The 20,021-nt window shown below is 39.6% G+C and overlaps 1 protein-coding gene across 1 annotated transcript in view; it reads right to left on the reverse strand.

The window, feature by feature from the left end:
- Positions 1-20,021, reverse strand: part of Fbn2 (fibrillin 2) — a 205,113-nt gene that overhangs the window by 134,810 nt on the left and 50,282 nt on the right. The window contains exons 6-7 of the mRNA XM_021214571.1: positions 13,863-14,060; positions 5,903-6,028 (exon numbers count right to left, since the gene is read on the reverse strand). Of these exons, the coding sequence (XP_021070230.1) occupies positions 5,903-6,028; positions 13,863-14,060 (324 nt within the window). The remainder of the gene's footprint in view (positions 1-5,902; positions 6,029-13,862; positions 14,061-20,021) is intronic.

The following is a 20,021-nucleotide window of genomic DNA, read 5'->3' on the forward strand; positions in this document are numbered from 1 at the left end:
AAGAGCTCACTATATCAGGGTCCCTTCAGCAAAATCTTGCTGGTATAGGCAATAGTGTCTGGGTTTGGTGGCTGATTATGGGATGGATCCCCAGTGAAAATAATCTTATGGTTGAGATCACAACAACATGAGGAGCTGTATTAAAGAGTTGCAGCATTAGGAAGGTTGAGAACCACTGGTATAAGGTGTGATGGTCTAGTCCAATCTTTTTCAAATTTGATATGCAGTTTTCTCAACAAAACACTATTCAATGTGTACCCAATGACCTTCATTATTATATATGCTTTGTTTCACTGGACTTTCTGTTGAATGTTTTGGGCCAGGCTATTTGCATCCTAGGCCCCTGAAAATCAAGAAGAAAGAAATCGGGAAACAGTCACCTGTTGGTCAGTGTGCTTGAGTGATGTGTGACTCCACCAGATCTCTCCTGTATCCCATTTCCTTCCTCCCTCTTCTACTCACTCCTTACATCAGAACATATGTCACCTTATGTGGTGACAAAGAAGTCAAAGATGTATAAAAACAACAAAAGATAAACAACTGTCTTTGAAAGGCTTGAGGGTTCTCTGCCTTTGGGGAGAATCTTTCAGAGACACTTCCTGATTAGAAAAGAAAAAAAAAATCCTTGGGATCTGTTTCTCAGACCAGAAAGCGAATACCACAAATGCTGTAGTAAATATTTTAGATTCCTGTCGTGTTTTTGTGTTCAGAAGGGCTAGCTTCTCTTTGCCTCCTAGTGTTGGGATGAAAGCCGTTGTCACCACGTCCATTAATTCTCTAAGTTTTCATCTTATCCTTCCATAGGAGCCGTTGAGTACAGCTCCTACTTTACAACTACTCTAGAGTTACTGCTATTGCCTCCTTCCATGAACAAGGGAATTATTTCAGTTTTCTGTCTTTGTCAACATCAGGGCAGAGAAGTGGTGCCTTTTTCATTCATGAAGTTCCATATCCAGTGACTGGACTATGAAACTACATCAATTCTGACCCATAGATATTCCAGGGTCCTGCCCCAATACACAAACTTAGAAAGGGCTGAATGACTTGGCTCAGTTGAGCCTCTGCTGGGCTGTGCTGCCTTGGAACCTGATTGACAGCCCTGACCAAGAACCAGCTGGATCTCAGTCATGTCCAGGTTTACTCCTGTTCCCTGGAGAGTCCCTGGCCCTCCCACAGAGGTTTTTATTTTTTTATTTTTTCAGCTGTGAAGTAGATTAGTGTTAGCCACCTTCCTGTTCCTTTGTGCTAATTCAGTACAACAACCTCTGTAAACTGGGTTATCTTATTTTCTCAGTGGCTCCAAAGGTTATAGTAAGTTCATGGTGAACATCAGGCATTATTATTGCTAGATATAGCCTGCTGGCAGACTCAGGCATGAGAAAAATAATAAAGGCAATTAAAACGCAGTGAAATAGGTGACAGAAGGATTAAGGATTATTTATTATGGGATCGAGAAATAGGTCTGGTTATGGCGCTGCCCACTTCCCTCTTCAATAGAGGGGATATATCCATTTCAACCTCAAAGTTCTAAGCTTTCTGAAGGATTTAAAAGATGTTGGTTTTCATTATTTTTGCATTGCTCACCTCCAAGCTTTCATTGTCCGCCATTGCGAACAACCGTCTTCCGTCACTTAACAGTTCATATATGGGTTTCCTTCTGAGAAATACGTGGGGCATTCATGATTTATTTTAAAGTTAATTTACTTTTGTAAATCTGAACAAATACTTTTAATCCCACTATGAATGGGATTAAAAACAAATACTTTTAATCCCATTATGAATAATTTATCTCCTCGGGTTTATTAAAGCAGGGTTGTAATAGCAGCAAAGACACTATGCCAACAAATATTGGGGGGTTTTCACAAGCATGAATAAATACATTTGGTATCTTCAGACCCCAAATGACAAAATGTCATATAAATAGACTGGGGGCCAAAGACTCTTCAGAATAGTTTAAAATAAGCATCTGACATGTAAAGTCACTAGAAGGAAAAACTTTGATGCAGCTTTCCTGCCTGAAGAACAACCAAGACAGAATACATGGCTCAGGTATGTTAAAGAAGGCATAGAGGGAAAGAGGGGGCAAGCAAGGACATCTGGCACCTACTTGTCTCTACTTATGCTCAGGGCAAGGCAAACCGACATAATGTGTTTGCAGAAAGAAAAAGCTGGGCAGCCCAATGGTGCAGCATCATGGGCACAGAGGTACTTGGTCCCCAGTGCCTCATCTGCATTTAAGCCACACGAATGTTTATTTATATTAATGAATGTCTGAGTGGGATAATTGGCTGAACCGACCTCCTTTTTGGATGTGAAGAGAGCGTTTCCCCCTCTTAAGAACCATTTGCCTGCTGTCCAACGGAACAAGGACATTAGGTTTTTAGAAGCAAGCTGTCTCAGGAGAAATAAGACATGGTTGCAGTTGCCATCTTGAGGAATTTTATGGAACTGGGCCCCTAACCAAAGAAAGGGGAGAGATGATCTTCTTTACACATAGGCGAACAAACCATAAAGGGGCAATGACACAGGAGGGAAAAGCAACACACCACCTACAAAGATTTAGTTATTTATTACATGTAAGTACCCTGTAGCTGTCTTCAGACACTCCAGAAGAGGGCATCAGATCCCATGACAGATGGTTGTGAGCCACCATGGGGTTGCTGGGATTTGAACTCAGGACCTTCAGAAGAGCAGTCAGGGCTCTTAACCACTGAGACATCTCTCCAGCCCCAACATACCCCATTTAATGTCCCTCTTGGACTTACAGTAGCACATTCAACAAAAACGACATTATTGTTTTAAATGGAGGCGGGCATGGTGGTGCAGTCCAATGAATCCAGACTCTGAAAGAGGAGGCAGGAAGATTGCTACAAGTTTAAGGCTAGCCTGGGCTACATAGTGAATTGCAGGCAGCCAGGGCTATATGGCGAAATCTGGTCTCTGAATGAACAAACAAACAAACAAATAATTATGCACTTTGAAAGGGAAATGAGAGCTGGGCCCATGAAGAAAAGAATCTGCTTGGATAAATTTCCTCTTTCCAAAGACAGCCTTATCCTGGTTTCACAGTTCACCTAGTTTTTGGACTGGACTCAGGTCAAACTGTCCACTATTTTATAAGTTTTGGACCCTGCTCATCAACATTTATTGGTAAGGAACCTGCCAAGTATATTAGAAATAAGGCTCAGGTCTGGAACACAGTAGTGAAGAAGGAAGAATTTCGGTCCTTAGGAATCTTATTCAAGCATTTGAAAGCAATAGTTACTGCACACTTACCAAAATCACCAGCCTTGAGCTGTATTTTCCTAGTAAGAATACCATCCCCCCAGTGACTCAGTTCTCTTAGTTTTGAGCAGACAGAAGAACTTTAAAAGTAAGAGGTTTCTTTTACGTGAACAGAAGCATGGAACTTCATACAGTACAAACAGGAAGGGCATGGTTGAAAAATAAGTCAGCTAATGCTCCACTTTATGTTTTTTAACACAGATTTAAATACCTACGTTTGATAGACAAGAGAAACTGTGGTGGTTTTATTCTTATTTAGAACATCCGTCAAATTATTAAACTAGATAATGAGTTTGCTTCAAAACCTGATGTTGATTATAGCCACAGCTCTGGTATTTCAGGGTACACTTTGATACCGATTGAATTAAATAATTTTATATAAGTACTGCTTGCTCTTTTGTATACAGGAACAGTATTACCCAAAGAAAATTGATAATGGCTACTTTTAAGACATCTAAATAAATAGGCTTTATAAACAAGTAAAGCTTTCACAGAGCCCTTAGATTTCGAGCCTTAATCAGCTCTTGTTCCAATTCCTCCGTTCCCACAAATCACAAATACTAAATCATATAATTCTCTCTGGGCAATGTTTAAATGGAGCTGGCTGCCTGGGCAGGAAGGAAGCCAAGACACGACTGGATTCAGGGCTCCGGGTGGTGCCTATGTTATATCAATGACTCCCATTCCCAAAGAACGAGGAGAGCAGGAATAAAGAACAGCCCTGTCTCTCCCTGAGCTCTGCCTTGGCTCTGCATGCTCTTTTGATGAAATGTGATGGAGAAAAGACTTCTTCCATTTTCCACTAAGAAGAAACTCATTGTTTGATGTGTAATGGAAATGTCACAAGCACTAGAATCAGTCGGTGGCTGTGCCTTCTCACCTACAGTCAAAGGCTGGCTTTTCTTCCCTCAGGCTTGGATAGAGCTTGGAGTTCATTCCAGAAGTTAAAAGTAGAGAGCAGTGAAAAAAAGGTGAAAGTATCAACTCTTCCAAAAACCTAGGAGGATTTTGGAATAGTAGCACCCTTTCTGCAGACCATTGAATGTTTGACTTCCCGTGCTAATTCAGAACTCACTTTCCTTCATTGTGCACATATTTTTCTCAAACTTTTCATTGCAAATAGGCTGATGATTAATATTGTATTGAAGTAGCACAAACCACTTGGATATTATTAAAAAACTGTGTCAGAGAAAACTTATTTGTTCCTTAAGATAATCAACTATGTCCTTCTCACCTTCCTGTTGTGAGGAACATGAAATCATCTGGGAATGGTATTAAATGCATCAGACTGCAAAGATGAGTTCAGACTGACTGTACATAAGTAGAAGAACACAAAAAATAGAGGCACAACTCATGGGATTGTGGTTGCTTGTGGTGAAACTTTGTTAGTGTATGCCACGATGCTCACACACTAGTTCCTACTTCCTAAAAGTGCTTAGACTCCAATTGACCTTGTACAGTTAAATACTAGATTTCTCACTTTCCCATTTTCTTGTCTACAGAGATGGGCATGTTGCTTTATAACTGATCAGCATACACTAACAAAATACTGCCTTTTTATAAAAGAGCAGAAAAATCTTAACTAATTAAATGAGGATGCTCTTCCACAACCAACTAGAATAATTCATAGGGCACTGTCTTTAGAAACTACCTTTGGGCTAGCTGGTGGCTCAGTGTTTAAAAGGTCTGGTGTACAAGCATGAGGGCCTAAGTTCAGATCTTCAGAACCTGTCTAAAGGCTGATGTGGTAGCATTTCTGTAACCCCGTGCAGACAGAAGGCAGAGACAGGAAGTTCCAAGAGAGTTGTCTCAAGACAGAAGATGAGGGCAGACACCTGAAGCTAACCTACCCAGACATACCATGGCATGCAGGCATATATATATATATATATATATATATATATATATATATATATATATATATATATACATATATATATATATATACATACATACATACATATATATATGGCATTCTAAATATACATTTAGAAGCTACATTCATTTAGAAACTTCTTAAGNAAGCTAACCTACCCAGACATACCATGGCATGCAGGTATATATATATATATATATATATATATATATATATATATATATACATATATACATACATATATATATATATATACATACATACATACATATATATATGGCATTCTAAATATACATTTAGAAGCTACATTCATTTAGAAACTTCTTAAGTTTTATAATAATGACACAGACTTTGTTCACAGATAAGTTAGAACAAAAAATTTACTCTTCTTCAAACAAGTTCACAGACAAAATGAAAACCTACTTTATGAAAGAAATTATCAGAGGTTAAATGACTCTCCCTGTCTTGTAGCTATTGAGACCAATCAGATGTACCCTGCCTTTGTGCAGGTCAAATCCTCTATGGCTATAACATATGGTCCTAACACCAAATGTTATGGGCTACACCTTCATTTTCATATTAAGATAAGGAATCTTGATTATGGTCATTAGTTTTAACTGTTCCAGATGCATTTATTTTTTTAAATTCAGAGTCAACACCTAGCCTGCACCCTGCACCAGGCCTGCACCCCCGCCCCAGGCTTGTACCTCCCTGCCAGGCTTGCACCCCACACAATCTCACCTTCACATTTCTGTGTGGTTTCACTCTGCTTGTGACCAGCAGGGCATCTGCACTCAAAAGAGCCCACTGTGTTGATACAGTTTCCCCCCTGGCACAGTCCTGGAATTGCCTGGCATTCGTCAACATCTGCAAGGAGAAGACATTTTAAACATAATCAAAATTGATTTCCAGACTACATCCGCTGGTTTCTTTTATGTACAAGGGAAAATGTTGAGTTCAAGACAACAACAGGGCGAGGAAAGCAGACTCTCCCTACATGCTTCTTATCAGCTTAACCATGATGTTTTCCTCTGGAGAAAGATGCCTGATGGAGACCCATCTGTGCTGTGCTATGCTGTGGACAATCAGCTGCTTTGCTTTGTTAGAAAATGCTTCCTACTGTGTGCTCCTACTTCGTGCTCTCCTGGATCTGGCACTGAGTTCATCCCTATCTTGTCAGCCATAAAGTGAATGTCCCCAGTGGGCTTCCTTGTGGAGCTCACTGACTATGGGTCTTGAGGATTCAAAGCCACTCAATCTCTCTGCCACAGTCCCAGGGCAGAAGTCTTGGACAGGGCACACACACCTGCTATGCATAAAGGGTACTCTGTTTTCTTCCGAATGCCCGCAGCAGTCCCCACCCACTTCTGTAACTCGTGAATGCTCTGTCTTCCTTCTTTCTTGATACAAATTCCCACTTTTTGTAACTTGCTACTGTCTAATCCCCTAACATTCCGTGATCTAACCGTTGTAAATATATAGCACTTTAGTTCTTGTTACCTCAATTACTTATTACTAAGTTCATTAGGGTTTTTATTTTCTTGTTTGAAAGTTATGGCTGTTCTTGCACGCAGAGTACGTGCAGCTAGAGCACTCATATACAAAGAAAAGAAAAGAAAAGAAAAGAAAAGAAAAGAAAAGAAAAGAAAAGAAAAGAAAAAGAAAAGAAAAGAAAAGAAAAGAAAAAGAAAAGAAAAGAAAAGAAAAGAAAAGAAAAAAGAGAGAGAGGGATAGAGAGGAAGGAAGGAAGGAAGGAAGGAAGGAAGGAAGGAAGGAAGGAAGGAAGGAAAGAAGGAAGGAAGGAAGAGAGAGAGCGAAAGAAAGAAAGAAAGAAAGAAAGAAAGAAAGAAAGAAAGAAAGAAAGAAAGAAAGAAAGAGAAAGAGAGAGGAGGAGAGACTGAAGTACATATGTTAAAGTAACTTCATTCACAGTTTGATATATTTACACAAGAACACCTCATGCCTCAGTATATGCAACACTGAAGCTTATTAAAGATTTAAACAAAAAGATGACAGAAATTTCATCCCAATTCTTACAGCACGAAGATGGACACTGTTCTGTTGATGTCACTAAGAAAACATAACCCTGATTTCAACGCCAGACCAAGACATTACCAAAGGAAATACATGAATAAAAAGAACAGAATTAGATAATCTCTCTCTGAAATAAACACACAAATCTTTCATGAGGTCAAACTTAGTAATATATAACAAAATTAATACAATAGGACCAGAGTAGGTTTATCCTGGGAATTTAAAGATTTTTCCTAAAAGTAGATTAAAATATTAATTAGTATAGTTCATCGTATTAACAAATTAAAGAAGAAAAGGAAATATCACCCTATAGGTGTAGAAAAGCAAATAACAAAATTAATTGGAATTTATGATCCTAAAAGCCTCATTACGTCAGGAATGTAATATAACATCTTTAAGTGAGACTAAGAAGTGAGAACTTGTTTCAAAATACAAAAATAATTACACTCTCACAGAATGATACATGGTATCTTTTAGTCCCTTGAGGCTAGCAGTTAAAAGGAAAGAAGGAACTATAAAGAAGAGAAATGGAAACAATCTATTTAGAAGTCTATACCAGCACTGTCTACAAAAGCAAGTCAGGGGAGCCCATATTTCCCTAGCACACTTTCAAACCCTCAGACAAGCAATAATGACCAAGTCAGTGTCTACTATCCAGACTGTGCCACGCATTTCTGCTCATTCTGTCAATTCATGCGCGTCCCATTCAGTTCTATAAAGGTTGGATGATTTCAAACTATATGCAAAGATTATATAGACTTAAGGAAAATGGTTTAAAACATGAGCCTAACTTAACCACTTCAGTGTCTTCTAATGAGGTTATAAACAATGTAACAAAGCTATGTTAATTACTGTTTATGAAAATGCAACTTCTCCAAGGACTCTTATCCTAAAAGAGCAAATTCATTACAAAAGCTACCATGAAGTGGCACATTTTAAGCGCATGCCCATATGTGGAAGAATGAAGTCAGTGGTATAGACATAAAGGAGGGCTCGTTTATATGCATAGGGATCAAGGACAAGAACACAATTATATTCAATAATGTTTAAATTTTTCTGTCACCAAATAGGCTCAATTCACTTTTATTTTTATGAGTTTTTCGCCTGTGCCAATGTTCATGCAGTGCCTATTGAAGCTAGCAGAGGGAGCTGTCTCCCCTAGAACTGAAGTTACAGGTAGGTGCTGGGAACTGAATCCTGAGTTCTCAAGATTAGACAGTATTGTTACTTGCTGAGCTATAGATCACCATCACCATCACCTCCTCATCATCATCATCATCATTGTGTGTGTGTGTGTGCCTTTGTGCGCGCGTGCGCGGTCGCCACAGTGGAGCTGTGGGAGTCAGAGACATTTTTCAGGAGGCAGTTCTCTCTTTCCAAGCCAGTAGCCGTCCCTGTGTTTCCCATCCTCACACCTCCCCAAAACCTCTGTCAGGCATCACTTGAACTTCTGCTGGAGCCAGCCGTAAAGCTCATTTCTTTTCTTCCTCACTCAGCCCCTGTACTCAAGTCTCTCTACAGAGCGACTAAGGAAATCGCATCCAAGTACAAACAAGAGCGAACAGATCATCCTCGGAAAGGTTGATGGGCAAAAGCGTTGGCTTCACTGTGTTTGTTTTGTTCTATGAGTTATCTGAGAGAAATGCAAACCATGGTGGGGGACTTCCTTATTTTAAAAAGCAAAGAAGGGGCTGGGGAGAGGGCTCAGTTAGGTGGCTCAGATGGACAGATGACTTTTTCTTAAGTTCTTTCTCTCTTAGCCCCTGTTCTCCTTTTAAGTTTCTTTTCCTGCCACCGTGTGTTATTGTGACCATCTGAGGTTCAGGATTGTCTCAGGATACTGTTCTCCTCTTCAGTGGGACATTAGGAGCCCTGGATCTAGTTCTCAGTTGGTTCAAACAAACACAAATTGAACAGCTTTCAGGATGATGATGTCCACAAAAACAATATTTAGGTTTTCAGTTGTTTAGAAGCCCTGGCCAAATGGCTTCCCAGCTCCCAGTGACATCGCTGGTCCTAACCGTCGTTTCCGAGTTTTATTTAGAACTGTGTGCTGTTCTTAGTCAGCATCCTCTTGGAACTTCTGCCAGGCTGGAACCCGGGATTAGCCTGCTATCTTTGGCAGAGTTTTTCTGTGATTGAGTTTTAAGTCATGTTTTGGATTGTATAGTATTTGTGTTGACAGAACATTTACTTAAGATTGTCATTTATCAGATGTTTATTGTTCATTATATGATTACTTTAGTCTGTGTAGATAGTTAAGAGGATGTTCCTTCGCTATAACTATCTTTATTAATTTATACTAATCAAATAATAAATCTCCTTTCAAGCAAGAACTAGAATTTAATAAACAAATAAATTTCATTGCCATATTTTCAAGTTTTGGAGCAGGCAGAGACATTTAAATGTCCAATACTTTATTATCAATGACACAGATTATTAATTGTATTAATTATAGCTTAATATAACTAAAGATTTTAAATGGATACATTTATTTACAACCATAACAGTCAGGTATTAATCTTAAGTAAATAATCATTTCTAATTAAAACATATGCATGTGTGTAGATAAGAACACAAGCCGTAAGAAAATAGTATATATATATATATATGCAAATAGCTATTTACATAGGACATGAAGTTCATGAATATTATTGAAAGGATTTAATTCAACTATTTTTTAAAATTTATTTTTTGTATTGGCTGGTTTTGTGTGTCAACTTGACACAAGCTGGAGTTATTACAGAGAAAGGAGCCTCCCTTGAGAAATTGCCTCTATGAGACCAAGCTGTAAGGCATTTCTCAATTAGTGATCAAGGGTGGGAGGGCCCATTGTGGGTGGTGTCATCCTTGGGCTGGTGGTCCTGGGTTCTATAAGAGAGCAAGCTGAGCAAGCCAGGGGAAGCAAGCCAGTAAGTAACATCCCTCCATGGCCTCTGCATCAGCTCCTGATTGCTGACCTGTCTGAGTTCCAGTCCTGACTTCCTTTGGTGATGAAGAACAATGTGGAAGTGTAAGCTGTATAAACCCTTTCCTCCCCAACTTGCTTCTTGGTCATGATGTTTGTGCAGGGATAGAAACCCTGACACACTGTTGTTTTGCTTTATGTGTAAGGGAATCAGATCCCCTGGAACAGGAGTTACAGACAATTCTGAGCTGCTATGTGGGTGCTGGGAACTGAACCCAGGTCCTCTGGATAAGCAGCCAGTATTTTTATATACCAAGCAATCTCTCCAGCCCTTTAATCAACTATCCAAATTTTGTCTTCATTTGTTTTATGATCGCTTAAATGTAAGGGTTGATGTGAATTAATTTTGGTGACTTAGTGCACTGTAGAAGGGAGACAGCACATCAGTAAGGGTGGACGGTGGATGAAGGATGAAGGAGACCGCACACTACTAAGTGTGAATAGAGGCAGGACAAGCTCACTCTGCCCTCGGCATTAAAGAAGCCAATGGTCACCCGCTAAGCACCCAGGTGAGGAATGCACACCCGACACGCTGATCATCCAGGTCTAGAATACTATCATAGATGCAGTTAACGCTTAACAAAATCTTTCTGTTTTCCCCCACAAATAAGTTCTCTAAAGTATCATCTTAATGCTCTGCTGTCTCTCATTTTCCACAGTTACTGTTTGTTACAAAACCATGCTTCGTCCCTTCTCAAGCCATGGACAAATTAACACTTCATTAGCTGCAGCACACCAGACTATCAGAACCACCCTGCCTTGGTTGGAACTGTCTTCTATGAAGCTGATATTTATTTCTAACTTTATAACAATTTCAATCATCCTATACAAAGTGACCAGTGCTATATTATGTGTGTATGTGGGGGACAGAACGGGGGGGGGGAGGTATGTCAGTGTGCTATTCTTTTAATGTTTCACCTTTCCCAAACTAATTTGGAATAAGTATTCAGGGAGCAACATAGGAACTTAAGGAGAAAATGAAATCATAGAAAGATGTAGTCTGTGAGCATTCCACAGTTAAGGATGAACGTGTGTCCGAGAACTTCCTGAGCACCATGACCTTGAAATGAAGCCGATCTTTTCATCTCGCCTCTCCAGACATTTGAATCATGCAGCAAATTCTATTTTCCTCCCATTGCTGAGCTCATCCATCAGGGGTTTGAGATAAAGGAAGTACCAGCACTTGTCTCTGCTCCAGAAACAAAGCCAAGCAGGTAAGCCTTGGGAGACATCACTAACCCTTGACTACAGAGCCTGAGCAGAGATGGCACATTTCCTTAACAGTCGTGCTTTGAAATACGAGGTCTCTGACAGAACATTGAAGGGAAAAAATGTGCACACACAGATGAAGAGATTCAGTGGTTTGGCTGAATGACTTTTTAAACTGAATGATTTCTTTCCCTCAAATGTTATGTTTTGAAATATTTAAGTCCTGTAGCCATTTCCTAGCTCAAAGGGTGTTTGCTGTACTTTCCGTGTGTGCATACACACTAGGTAGACACTGTCTTAGAGGCCCAAAGCACACTAGTGGATACAAAGATTCCTGCCCCCATAAAGATTATATTCAAAGGGCAGGGAACTCAGCCAGTGAAGAAAAGAAGTGTATTAGAAGTTGGAAAGTGATGTAGAATAATGAGGAAGAATTAATATAAAATCTATGTAATGGATTATTTTATTTTCAATAGTTATCGCTGTCTATGGTGTCCTATGTATACTAATTTTGGATGTCTCTAGAGAAGAATGAACACTATCTAGAATGTATCATCTATTGTACATTTACCTAAAGAAGATGTAGGTTAATTCCTCAGACTGATGAATATTCATAAGAAAAATAAATGAGTTTACTATCCATAGTAAAGAATATAATTGATATTAATATTATTGTTATATTAATTATATTATGTTGTGTTTGTAAATAAATCATATGATTATAAATATATATTACTACTACTAACAATAATAATAATAATAAAATAAGCATTAGCACAGTCCTCATCCTTGAGGTCTAATCTGTAATTTTTACTAAAATACCACAGTAGGTTCACAATTGACATGGCCTTCTTTCTTGCTAAATATTCATTTTCTGATCTGTGGAGTTGTACTGCCATTGTCTGGAGGTCCCTGTAGCTCTCTTTTGAAAATTACTGTGATTAATCTGTGATTAACAGCCGCTTAATCACGAGCTGCCTTAAATGATCTGATAGAGTTGTTTTCAAGGTTTGGGCTATCAGCAACCACATGGGATGTCTTGCTGATGAGGTACAATTCTTTCCACAAAGTTCATTATGTTTCCCATACTTGCACACAGAACTTCAAGGTAATTTTTAGTTAGTATTTTAATGAATCTGTGCATTTTAATCAAGACTTATGTTTTTCTTTGTATGTGTGCACTTCTGTGTGTCTTCCAAATGGGTGCAGGTACCTTTGGGTTGCCTGAAACTCAAGTTACAGGCAGTATGAGCCTCCTAATGTAAGTTCATGGAACCGAATTTAGTTCCTCTGCAAGACCAACAATATCCTTAACTGCTGAGCCATTTCTACAGCCCTGATTATTGTGCATTTTGATAAAAAGTCTTATTACATGATGTCACAGTGGAATTTTTCCATTCATAGCATGGTGCCAATACTCAAAATGTTCTTGGTTTGGGGAGTATTTGAAATTTTGATTTTTTAGCTTAGGGTACTATCCCCATATCCTTTAATAACACAACAAAACTAGCAAAAATCTTTCGATGCTTCTGTCATGGATAACTTTACAAACTATGTAGACTACCCATGGTTGATTATTCAATGAGCTAGGGCTGCATGCACATCCCCAGCTGTAATTTTGACATAGGGGACAAGGGTCTGCTTACCATACCATGACATCTACTCAGTGGGCTAGTGTCATGTTTACTTCTGACACTACTTGCTGAATTCTGTCTGAAAACTAGCTTAACCTTGCACATGATTTACTTCTAATTCCATGAGATACCATTTCTATTAATAATACAAAAGACATTTCAACTCCCATTCAACAACTTACTAGAAAGAGTATCCCCAAGCTCAAAAGATGGATTTAATATAGATGACATCACAAAAGTAGACAATGAATGACAAGGGCTCTGTGCACTAAAACCTAGTAGAACTAACCAGTTAGTTACTAACTAGTTAGTAAGAAGAGGACCATTCTGGGTCACCTGCATTGGACACGGTGGCTGTAGGAGCCTCAGGTCTCAGATCTGCCTTTGATATAAGTACCAGAGCCACTTATGAGGTTGGGGAGTTGCAGAAGATGTTCTGGAGAGAAAGACATCATGGATGATGAGAAGAGAGAAGAAATCAGTCTCTCCAGAAGAACTGTGTGTGCACACTTGTACCATCTGGATGCAGTCAGGAGCAGCTCGCCTCTCATTGCATTATATATTTTAAGTAGTAGATTTAAGAGTTCCTCCTCTTCCTCTTCCTCTTCCTCTTCCTCTTCCTCTTCCTCCTCCTCCTCCTCCTCCTCCTCCTCCTCCTCCTCTTTTTCCTCTCCATTAATGTTAAGAGTTGAAACTTTTCATTGGAAACTAGAATGTAAACTATAAATACAAACCATCTCTCCTCAGACCTCCGAGCAGGATCTGCTGCTGCAGTGGGCACTGTGTTCATGGTTCCTACACGTTTTTCTGATTCCCGTTAAAGAGGTGACACTTGGAGCAAACGCAGTTGACTCACCTTGACATGCTCCAGTGCGGATGTTAGGGATGAAGCCCCGGCGGCAGGGCTGAGGCTGGGCTGGACACATCTCACAAGGATGGCCCCAGGCTCGCCCGATGGTGGCACAACACAGTGTCTTCGTGCACACGATGCCTGTCAGCTGCCCCTGGCACATCTGATTATTGACTTGAGTGAAACACGGGCCTGTCCTGTAATCTGGAATGAGAACGAAGGGGGGAAGATGGCTTTTATGATCATGCTACAATCTTATACCCTCTTAGACCCCATATGCAAAGCTCTGAAACTCTTACTTCTGAGCAAATCATTGTAAGGACAGAAGAGCAGTTGAGTTTCATTTAGAAAATTTATAAGTTTCCAATCATGAGACATGTATTAAGAGATCTCAGAGGATTATGCCCTGGGCACTGCAAATGGACACACAGATATGCTGTCTTGGCTTGGATCATTTTAAAGAATTGGGATTGGTAGCCAGGATTGTAAAAAGTGGGACATTTCACAAGAAACTTGTATTTTGGACTTTTCTTGAAAAATTAAAGGTTCGAGCTATGCTAAACCCAACATGCCACATGGAAATGATGAGATGAACAAGTTTTCCTGCCAAGGAACCCCCTATGGTAATCCCCTACCTACTTAGCCCAGAAGTATTTTCTTTTCAGGCCAAGTGATCAAGAGTTTAGAAAGCTAAAGTGACTCGATGAAGATGTCTTTCATATACCAAAAATGTATTTCATCATTCTAAATAGTGCATAAATAGTTAGGCATAACAAGTGGACACCCATCTCTGCATCAGTCTTCACTCGTATGGTTAGCTCACTTAGGAAGATAGACGTGCTAAGAAAGACCTGCAATCATGGATTCTTTACGGGCAAGTGAATGTTACATCCTCTTTGCTCTCTATCAAATGACCATTGTCTTTCTCTGCTATAGATGATGAGCAAAGACTGAATAAATGACAACTGTGTGATATGCAGGCACTCCTATGACTTCACTTTGAGGCCCTAACACATATGAGGACTTTCCATGTCATCCCTACACATCAAAGTGTAAGGTCCAAGGCCAAGCTACCTTGGTGTCCCTTCATAGCTCACCCTTAAGACTCACTGATCCAGACTCAGTGTATTTAATGAAATGTTCACATACACTTCAAAGCTTGAGGGCTGAATCAGACTGCAGGCGACTCAAAGACTGGCTCTGGATATTTCTAGCCTACTTTCTTCATGTTGTAAATTTACTTCGATAAACACTCTAGGCATCCAGTAAACATTCTTGTAGACAGAACTGAATCACCAGCAAGAGAGCCTTCGAGTGCTACTGATGCTGATGCACAAGATGTGAGGAACAGGGGGAAAGTCCGTCTCCTAGTGACAGACTGATGGAATGACTCCCATTGGCCCTGAACATGGAAGAGGGACTCATGCAAAAGAGTTCTCTTTCCAGAAAGACTGTATCTCATCGTTGACTAACCCTTGGGGAATACAAGATGTCTCAGGATTTCACTGCAAAGATTAGTGGTGTGGTTTTTATGAGAAAAGTTCTACTGTGAAAATCAAACTCCGATAAAATGACATTCAGAATGATGTGTATAATATTATCTAGCATATAAAGGCTGAAAATGATCAAACAAAACTTAAAACCACATACAAAAGTGTTTAATGAGAAGTGAAGCTTCTTGGTGAATAAAAAATGGATATTTTGAAAGTTCAGTGTATTTTGAGAGCTAACATGAAGATAATTAAATTCAACATAATGAAACAAAGTCCCGAGCAGGTATTTTGGCACAAGCTGGATTAAGGTTTTTATACTCTTGCAGATCAACTTCCACAAAAATAGCTCATTTTAATCCTTCCTAAGAACAGCAGATGTACTGGCTGCAAACTACATTCTTGAAGAAAATCCTTTTGTGTATATGGGAAGATATACCAGTCTTATGAATAAGCATTTGCCAGGTCATAACTTTTTAAAGCCTTCATAAAACCCATATTTTGCCATTTTAAATATTGGATTTATGGTTTTCAATTATATCAAGTTCTGGACATGTAGGAAAACTCCATTTCTTACCAAATGGCTGTGAAATTATGACTTCTCAAGATGCATGTATAAAAATGTATTTCTAAATTCTTTAGGGTTTTCAGATCCCCAAGAAAGAGGCCTGTGGGGCTCTCCTCTAACCCTCCCTCAAGCAAACCAATGGGCTCGGAGACGCATCCCTCTATCTAAACACAGCACCTTCTCAAAATGTAAGCATCTTAGCACACTGTTAGTGGATACAAGCAGCCCCGCATCCTTTGCAATCTGCCTTTCTGGTGGAATGTAAGAATGCAGGCAACCTTAGGCTCCCTTCCCAACAATAAATTTCCTCCTTCTTCCCTTCCCCCCCCACCCCTGCTACTTTGTATACTTTCCTCTGCACCAACTGTGCAGCATCTTACTGGGATGATATTTTTATTTCTCACTTCAATAGCTTTAAGTTTTAAATTTGCAATCTTAGCTCTGCACCTAGCAACTGTCACTAGACAAAACAAGAAAAATACTGAAAAGGAATTTAAATTCCTGGTCAGGTTAAAGTATTCTGTTCCTAAATTCTACATGTATCTTGGCCTACAAATGCTTTACCTGATCACTCGTTGACCATGTATTCTCTTTATGAAAGTTTCACCACAATAGACTATTATTGTACACTCCAGTAACACTGGGAATCAGGATGGGAGCAAAGTATAGGAGTGTTCCATTAATTTAGTATGTTGGAGCCATTGGGTGGTAACTTCCTCCTTAGGATGCGACCAATAAAAATCTGGTAAAGATTAGTCTGTGGCACGCAGATATTGTTATTTTTATTTTCTAATATCTAAATAAAGCGTTACTATATGAGAACTGTATGCCATTTGATATTTATTTTTTCAAATTTGTCTTATTCTTTCTTATTGCCGGCAGGAGTGCAATTGCATGATGTGGGTGGGAGAGGAGAGGCACGTGTCCCAGCTCACATGTAGAGGTGAGGGGAGAGGCACACATGCCACAGCTCCTGTGTACAGGTGAGAAGAAATCTTTGCAGAGTCGTCTCTCTCCTCCCCACTTTATGTCCGTCCCAGAGATAAATCTCAAGCCAGCAGGCTTTCTGCTTAGAGTAGCAAGCCAAACCATCTCCCTGGCTCCTCATCTCATGCTTTTGCACATCGGGGCAATTAGCAAATTCATAAAACAATGGTCAGACTCTTGCATTTCTTTCCTCTCCAAACAACTTAATTAAGGTATAGATTACATGTCATAAATCTATTTATCCGAAATACACAATTACATGACTTATGGTACATTAATTGAAATGAGGAACTATTATCACAGTTCAGTTCTCGAACATGATTGCTACTCCCAAGACTCCTTACGACTATTACCAACCCAATCCTAGACAACTGCTCTCTGAGCACCGTGTCACTATGAATTTGCATCTTCATGACAATTCATATAGATAAATGACATCATAGGCTTGAACCTGCATATGGGAGTTATCCTCAGAAGAGTGAGGGAAACACTCTAGAACATGATGGAGGGAGTCTAGGATGCTGAAATGCAAGCATGCATCATGAGAGAGGACATGCAGAGGAGACAAGGGTGGATTGATCAAACCATACTGGGTGTGAGAGAGAGAGCCATAAACATACCTAGTATCTCATAACCACATTTAAAATTTTACATATATATTTTAAAAGAGAATTTAACAGGAGCTACCTTATATAGCCAGAAAAAGCTGTTTGCAGAAGCTATGAGTTATTAAAGCCCCACTGATACAGATGGGGTACCTCTGAGTTGGGAGTCATGGAGGCACCCCCAGGTCTCCAAAACATTACAAGCTCTTGCCATTCCTTTTGGTTGCCTACCAGAGGTAGATGAGAAGACCCTACTACTAAAGACACGATCCATCTTGGATGCGTGATATGCAGAAAAGAACTAGGACTGAGCTGGGAATGTCCTCCTTTCCTGCTAGCTTTACTACTGCCAGAAGATGCTATGCAGGCTGATGAGGGAAAAGAGGGATCAATGGTCTAACTTATCTAAATAATATGACCTTACAAAAACCACCTATGTAAGTAAGGTGTGTCCTAGGGGAACTCTAGTTATGGGGGTAACCATCTGCTTTCTCCTTGGATTGGAGACTGCTCCATAAGAGAAAACACAAGCCTTGTTCTAGAAACCTTGATCTAGAAAACCTCATGGCCAGGGGGATCCTAGGTCCTAAGGGAGAACTTAATACTGCTATTTATCTAGATTGATATAGCATCAGACTGCCCTGTGTCCCCATGCCCACTCTCGGGCTTACTCAGACAAGACTCTCTGGTTAGTGAACAGTGACGAACAGAGATTCATTGTTGCATAAGATCCTGAGTATAAGTTGTGGGTGAACTCCATTTTTTTTAAGTTTTTATGTTTGTACATTAATATGTATAGCTTTGAGTCTATTAACTTGTAAGTCCTGAGTGCTAGGTGGGCTTTTAAGGTATACAGCTAAGTCACTTAAGGATAGACATGTATATGTGACAAACCTGTAATATGACAAGAAGCCAAGAGACTAGTGTAGTGTTCCAGCTGTAGTATAAGAGAAAACCAAAGACTACTTGAAGTTCTCTTAAAATGGCTACTAAAACGTGTTTGTTAATATTTCAACACTCAATATTTATCATTCAGTATACGAATGTTCCAGCTAGCAGCATTTGCAATGATCAAGTGGTAGGGACCACCCAGGGACAGATGAATGAACAGTAAAATGTGGTAAGTCCATACAATGGAGTATCATTTCCCCTCACAAAAAGGGGGAGGTGCAGGCACATGGACTGAAGTAAGTCAGTCACAAGAGGACAGAAGCCATGTGACCTCACTCACATGAGATGACCAGAATAACTGAATTTATCAAAATGGGAATTATGTCAGTGGTTGTCGGGAGCTGGGAGATGTGGGTGGGAAGCTAGTGTCTATGTGGTAAGGAGATGTCAGCTTAACAAAATCAAAAAGGTTCTACAAATAGATGGGGAGAGAGGCTGCATAAGAGTGTGAGTGCCTCAGTGTGAGTATAGTCCATGTTCCTGAACTTAAAAATGGCTAATGTCGCAAAATGTATGTAAATGGACATAAGTTTAAAATAAATAACATTTATACAAATAAATTAGATGTCTCGCTTTCATTTTGATTATTCCCTAAAGATTAAGTCTCCAGTTGATCCCTGACATCAGGGGTCATGACCCCTTGGTGCTTGGGGTCAACACTGAAGATTTGCTTCTGTGTTAGATAAGTAATAACTTTAGTGAGCACAGCTGCAGCACATTTTATCTCTAACATAGCATTATTTAATACATCAGAGGGGATGTGTACTTGGCATAGAAGGACCTCTTTTTTTTTTTTGGACACTAACATCAAAGGATGCATTAGAGATGGGGAGAGAGAATGATCATTAGGTGCTGGCCAATGGTAGAAATGAAATTCCTGTCATTGCTGTTACTCTCTGTAAGGATGAAGGCTATCAAAGACAGTGCTCCTAAGATTCATGGCCCATGTACTTGAAGCATGCACTCCTAAGTAAAATCAATTAACTTACTTAAAGAACAACCCCTCAAAGTGATGTAGATCAAAAGCTAAATAGGATTAAGCAGAAGATTAAAGCCACTTTTGAATAAAGGTTTGAAGAGACAAAAAAGTAGTTTGCCCTGAGTTAATGAGGAGGAATAGAGATGGAAAGGAAGAAAGTGAAAAGAAGCTTGCTCACAGCTCTGACTAACAACAGACATTCTTTATGGGCTCTAAGAAAAATGTAAAGCTTCAAATAACCCCATTAAAATTAGGGTACAGACCTAAACAAAGAATTCTCAACTGAGGAATACCAAATGGCGAGGATGTGGAGAAAGAGGAACACTCGTCCATTGCAGGTGGGATTGCAAGCTTGTACAACCACTTTGGAAATCAGTCTGGCAGTGCCTCAGAAAATTGGACATAGTATTACCGGAGGGCCCAACAATACCTCTTCTGGGCGTATACCCAGAAGATGTTCCAACTGGTAATAAGGACACATGCTCCACTATGTTCATAGCAGCCTTATTTATAATAGCCAGAAGCTGGAAAGAACCCAGATGTCACTCAATAGAGGAATGGATACAGAAAATGTGGTACATTTAC

The sequence above is a fragment of the Mus pahari genome, chromosome 15 (genome assembly GCF_900095145.1).
Source record: "Mus pahari chromosome 15, PAHARI_EIJ_v1.1, whole genome shotgun sequence".
NCBI classification, from domain to species: Eukaryota; Metazoa; Chordata; class Mammalia; order Rodentia; family Muridae; genus Mus; species Mus pahari.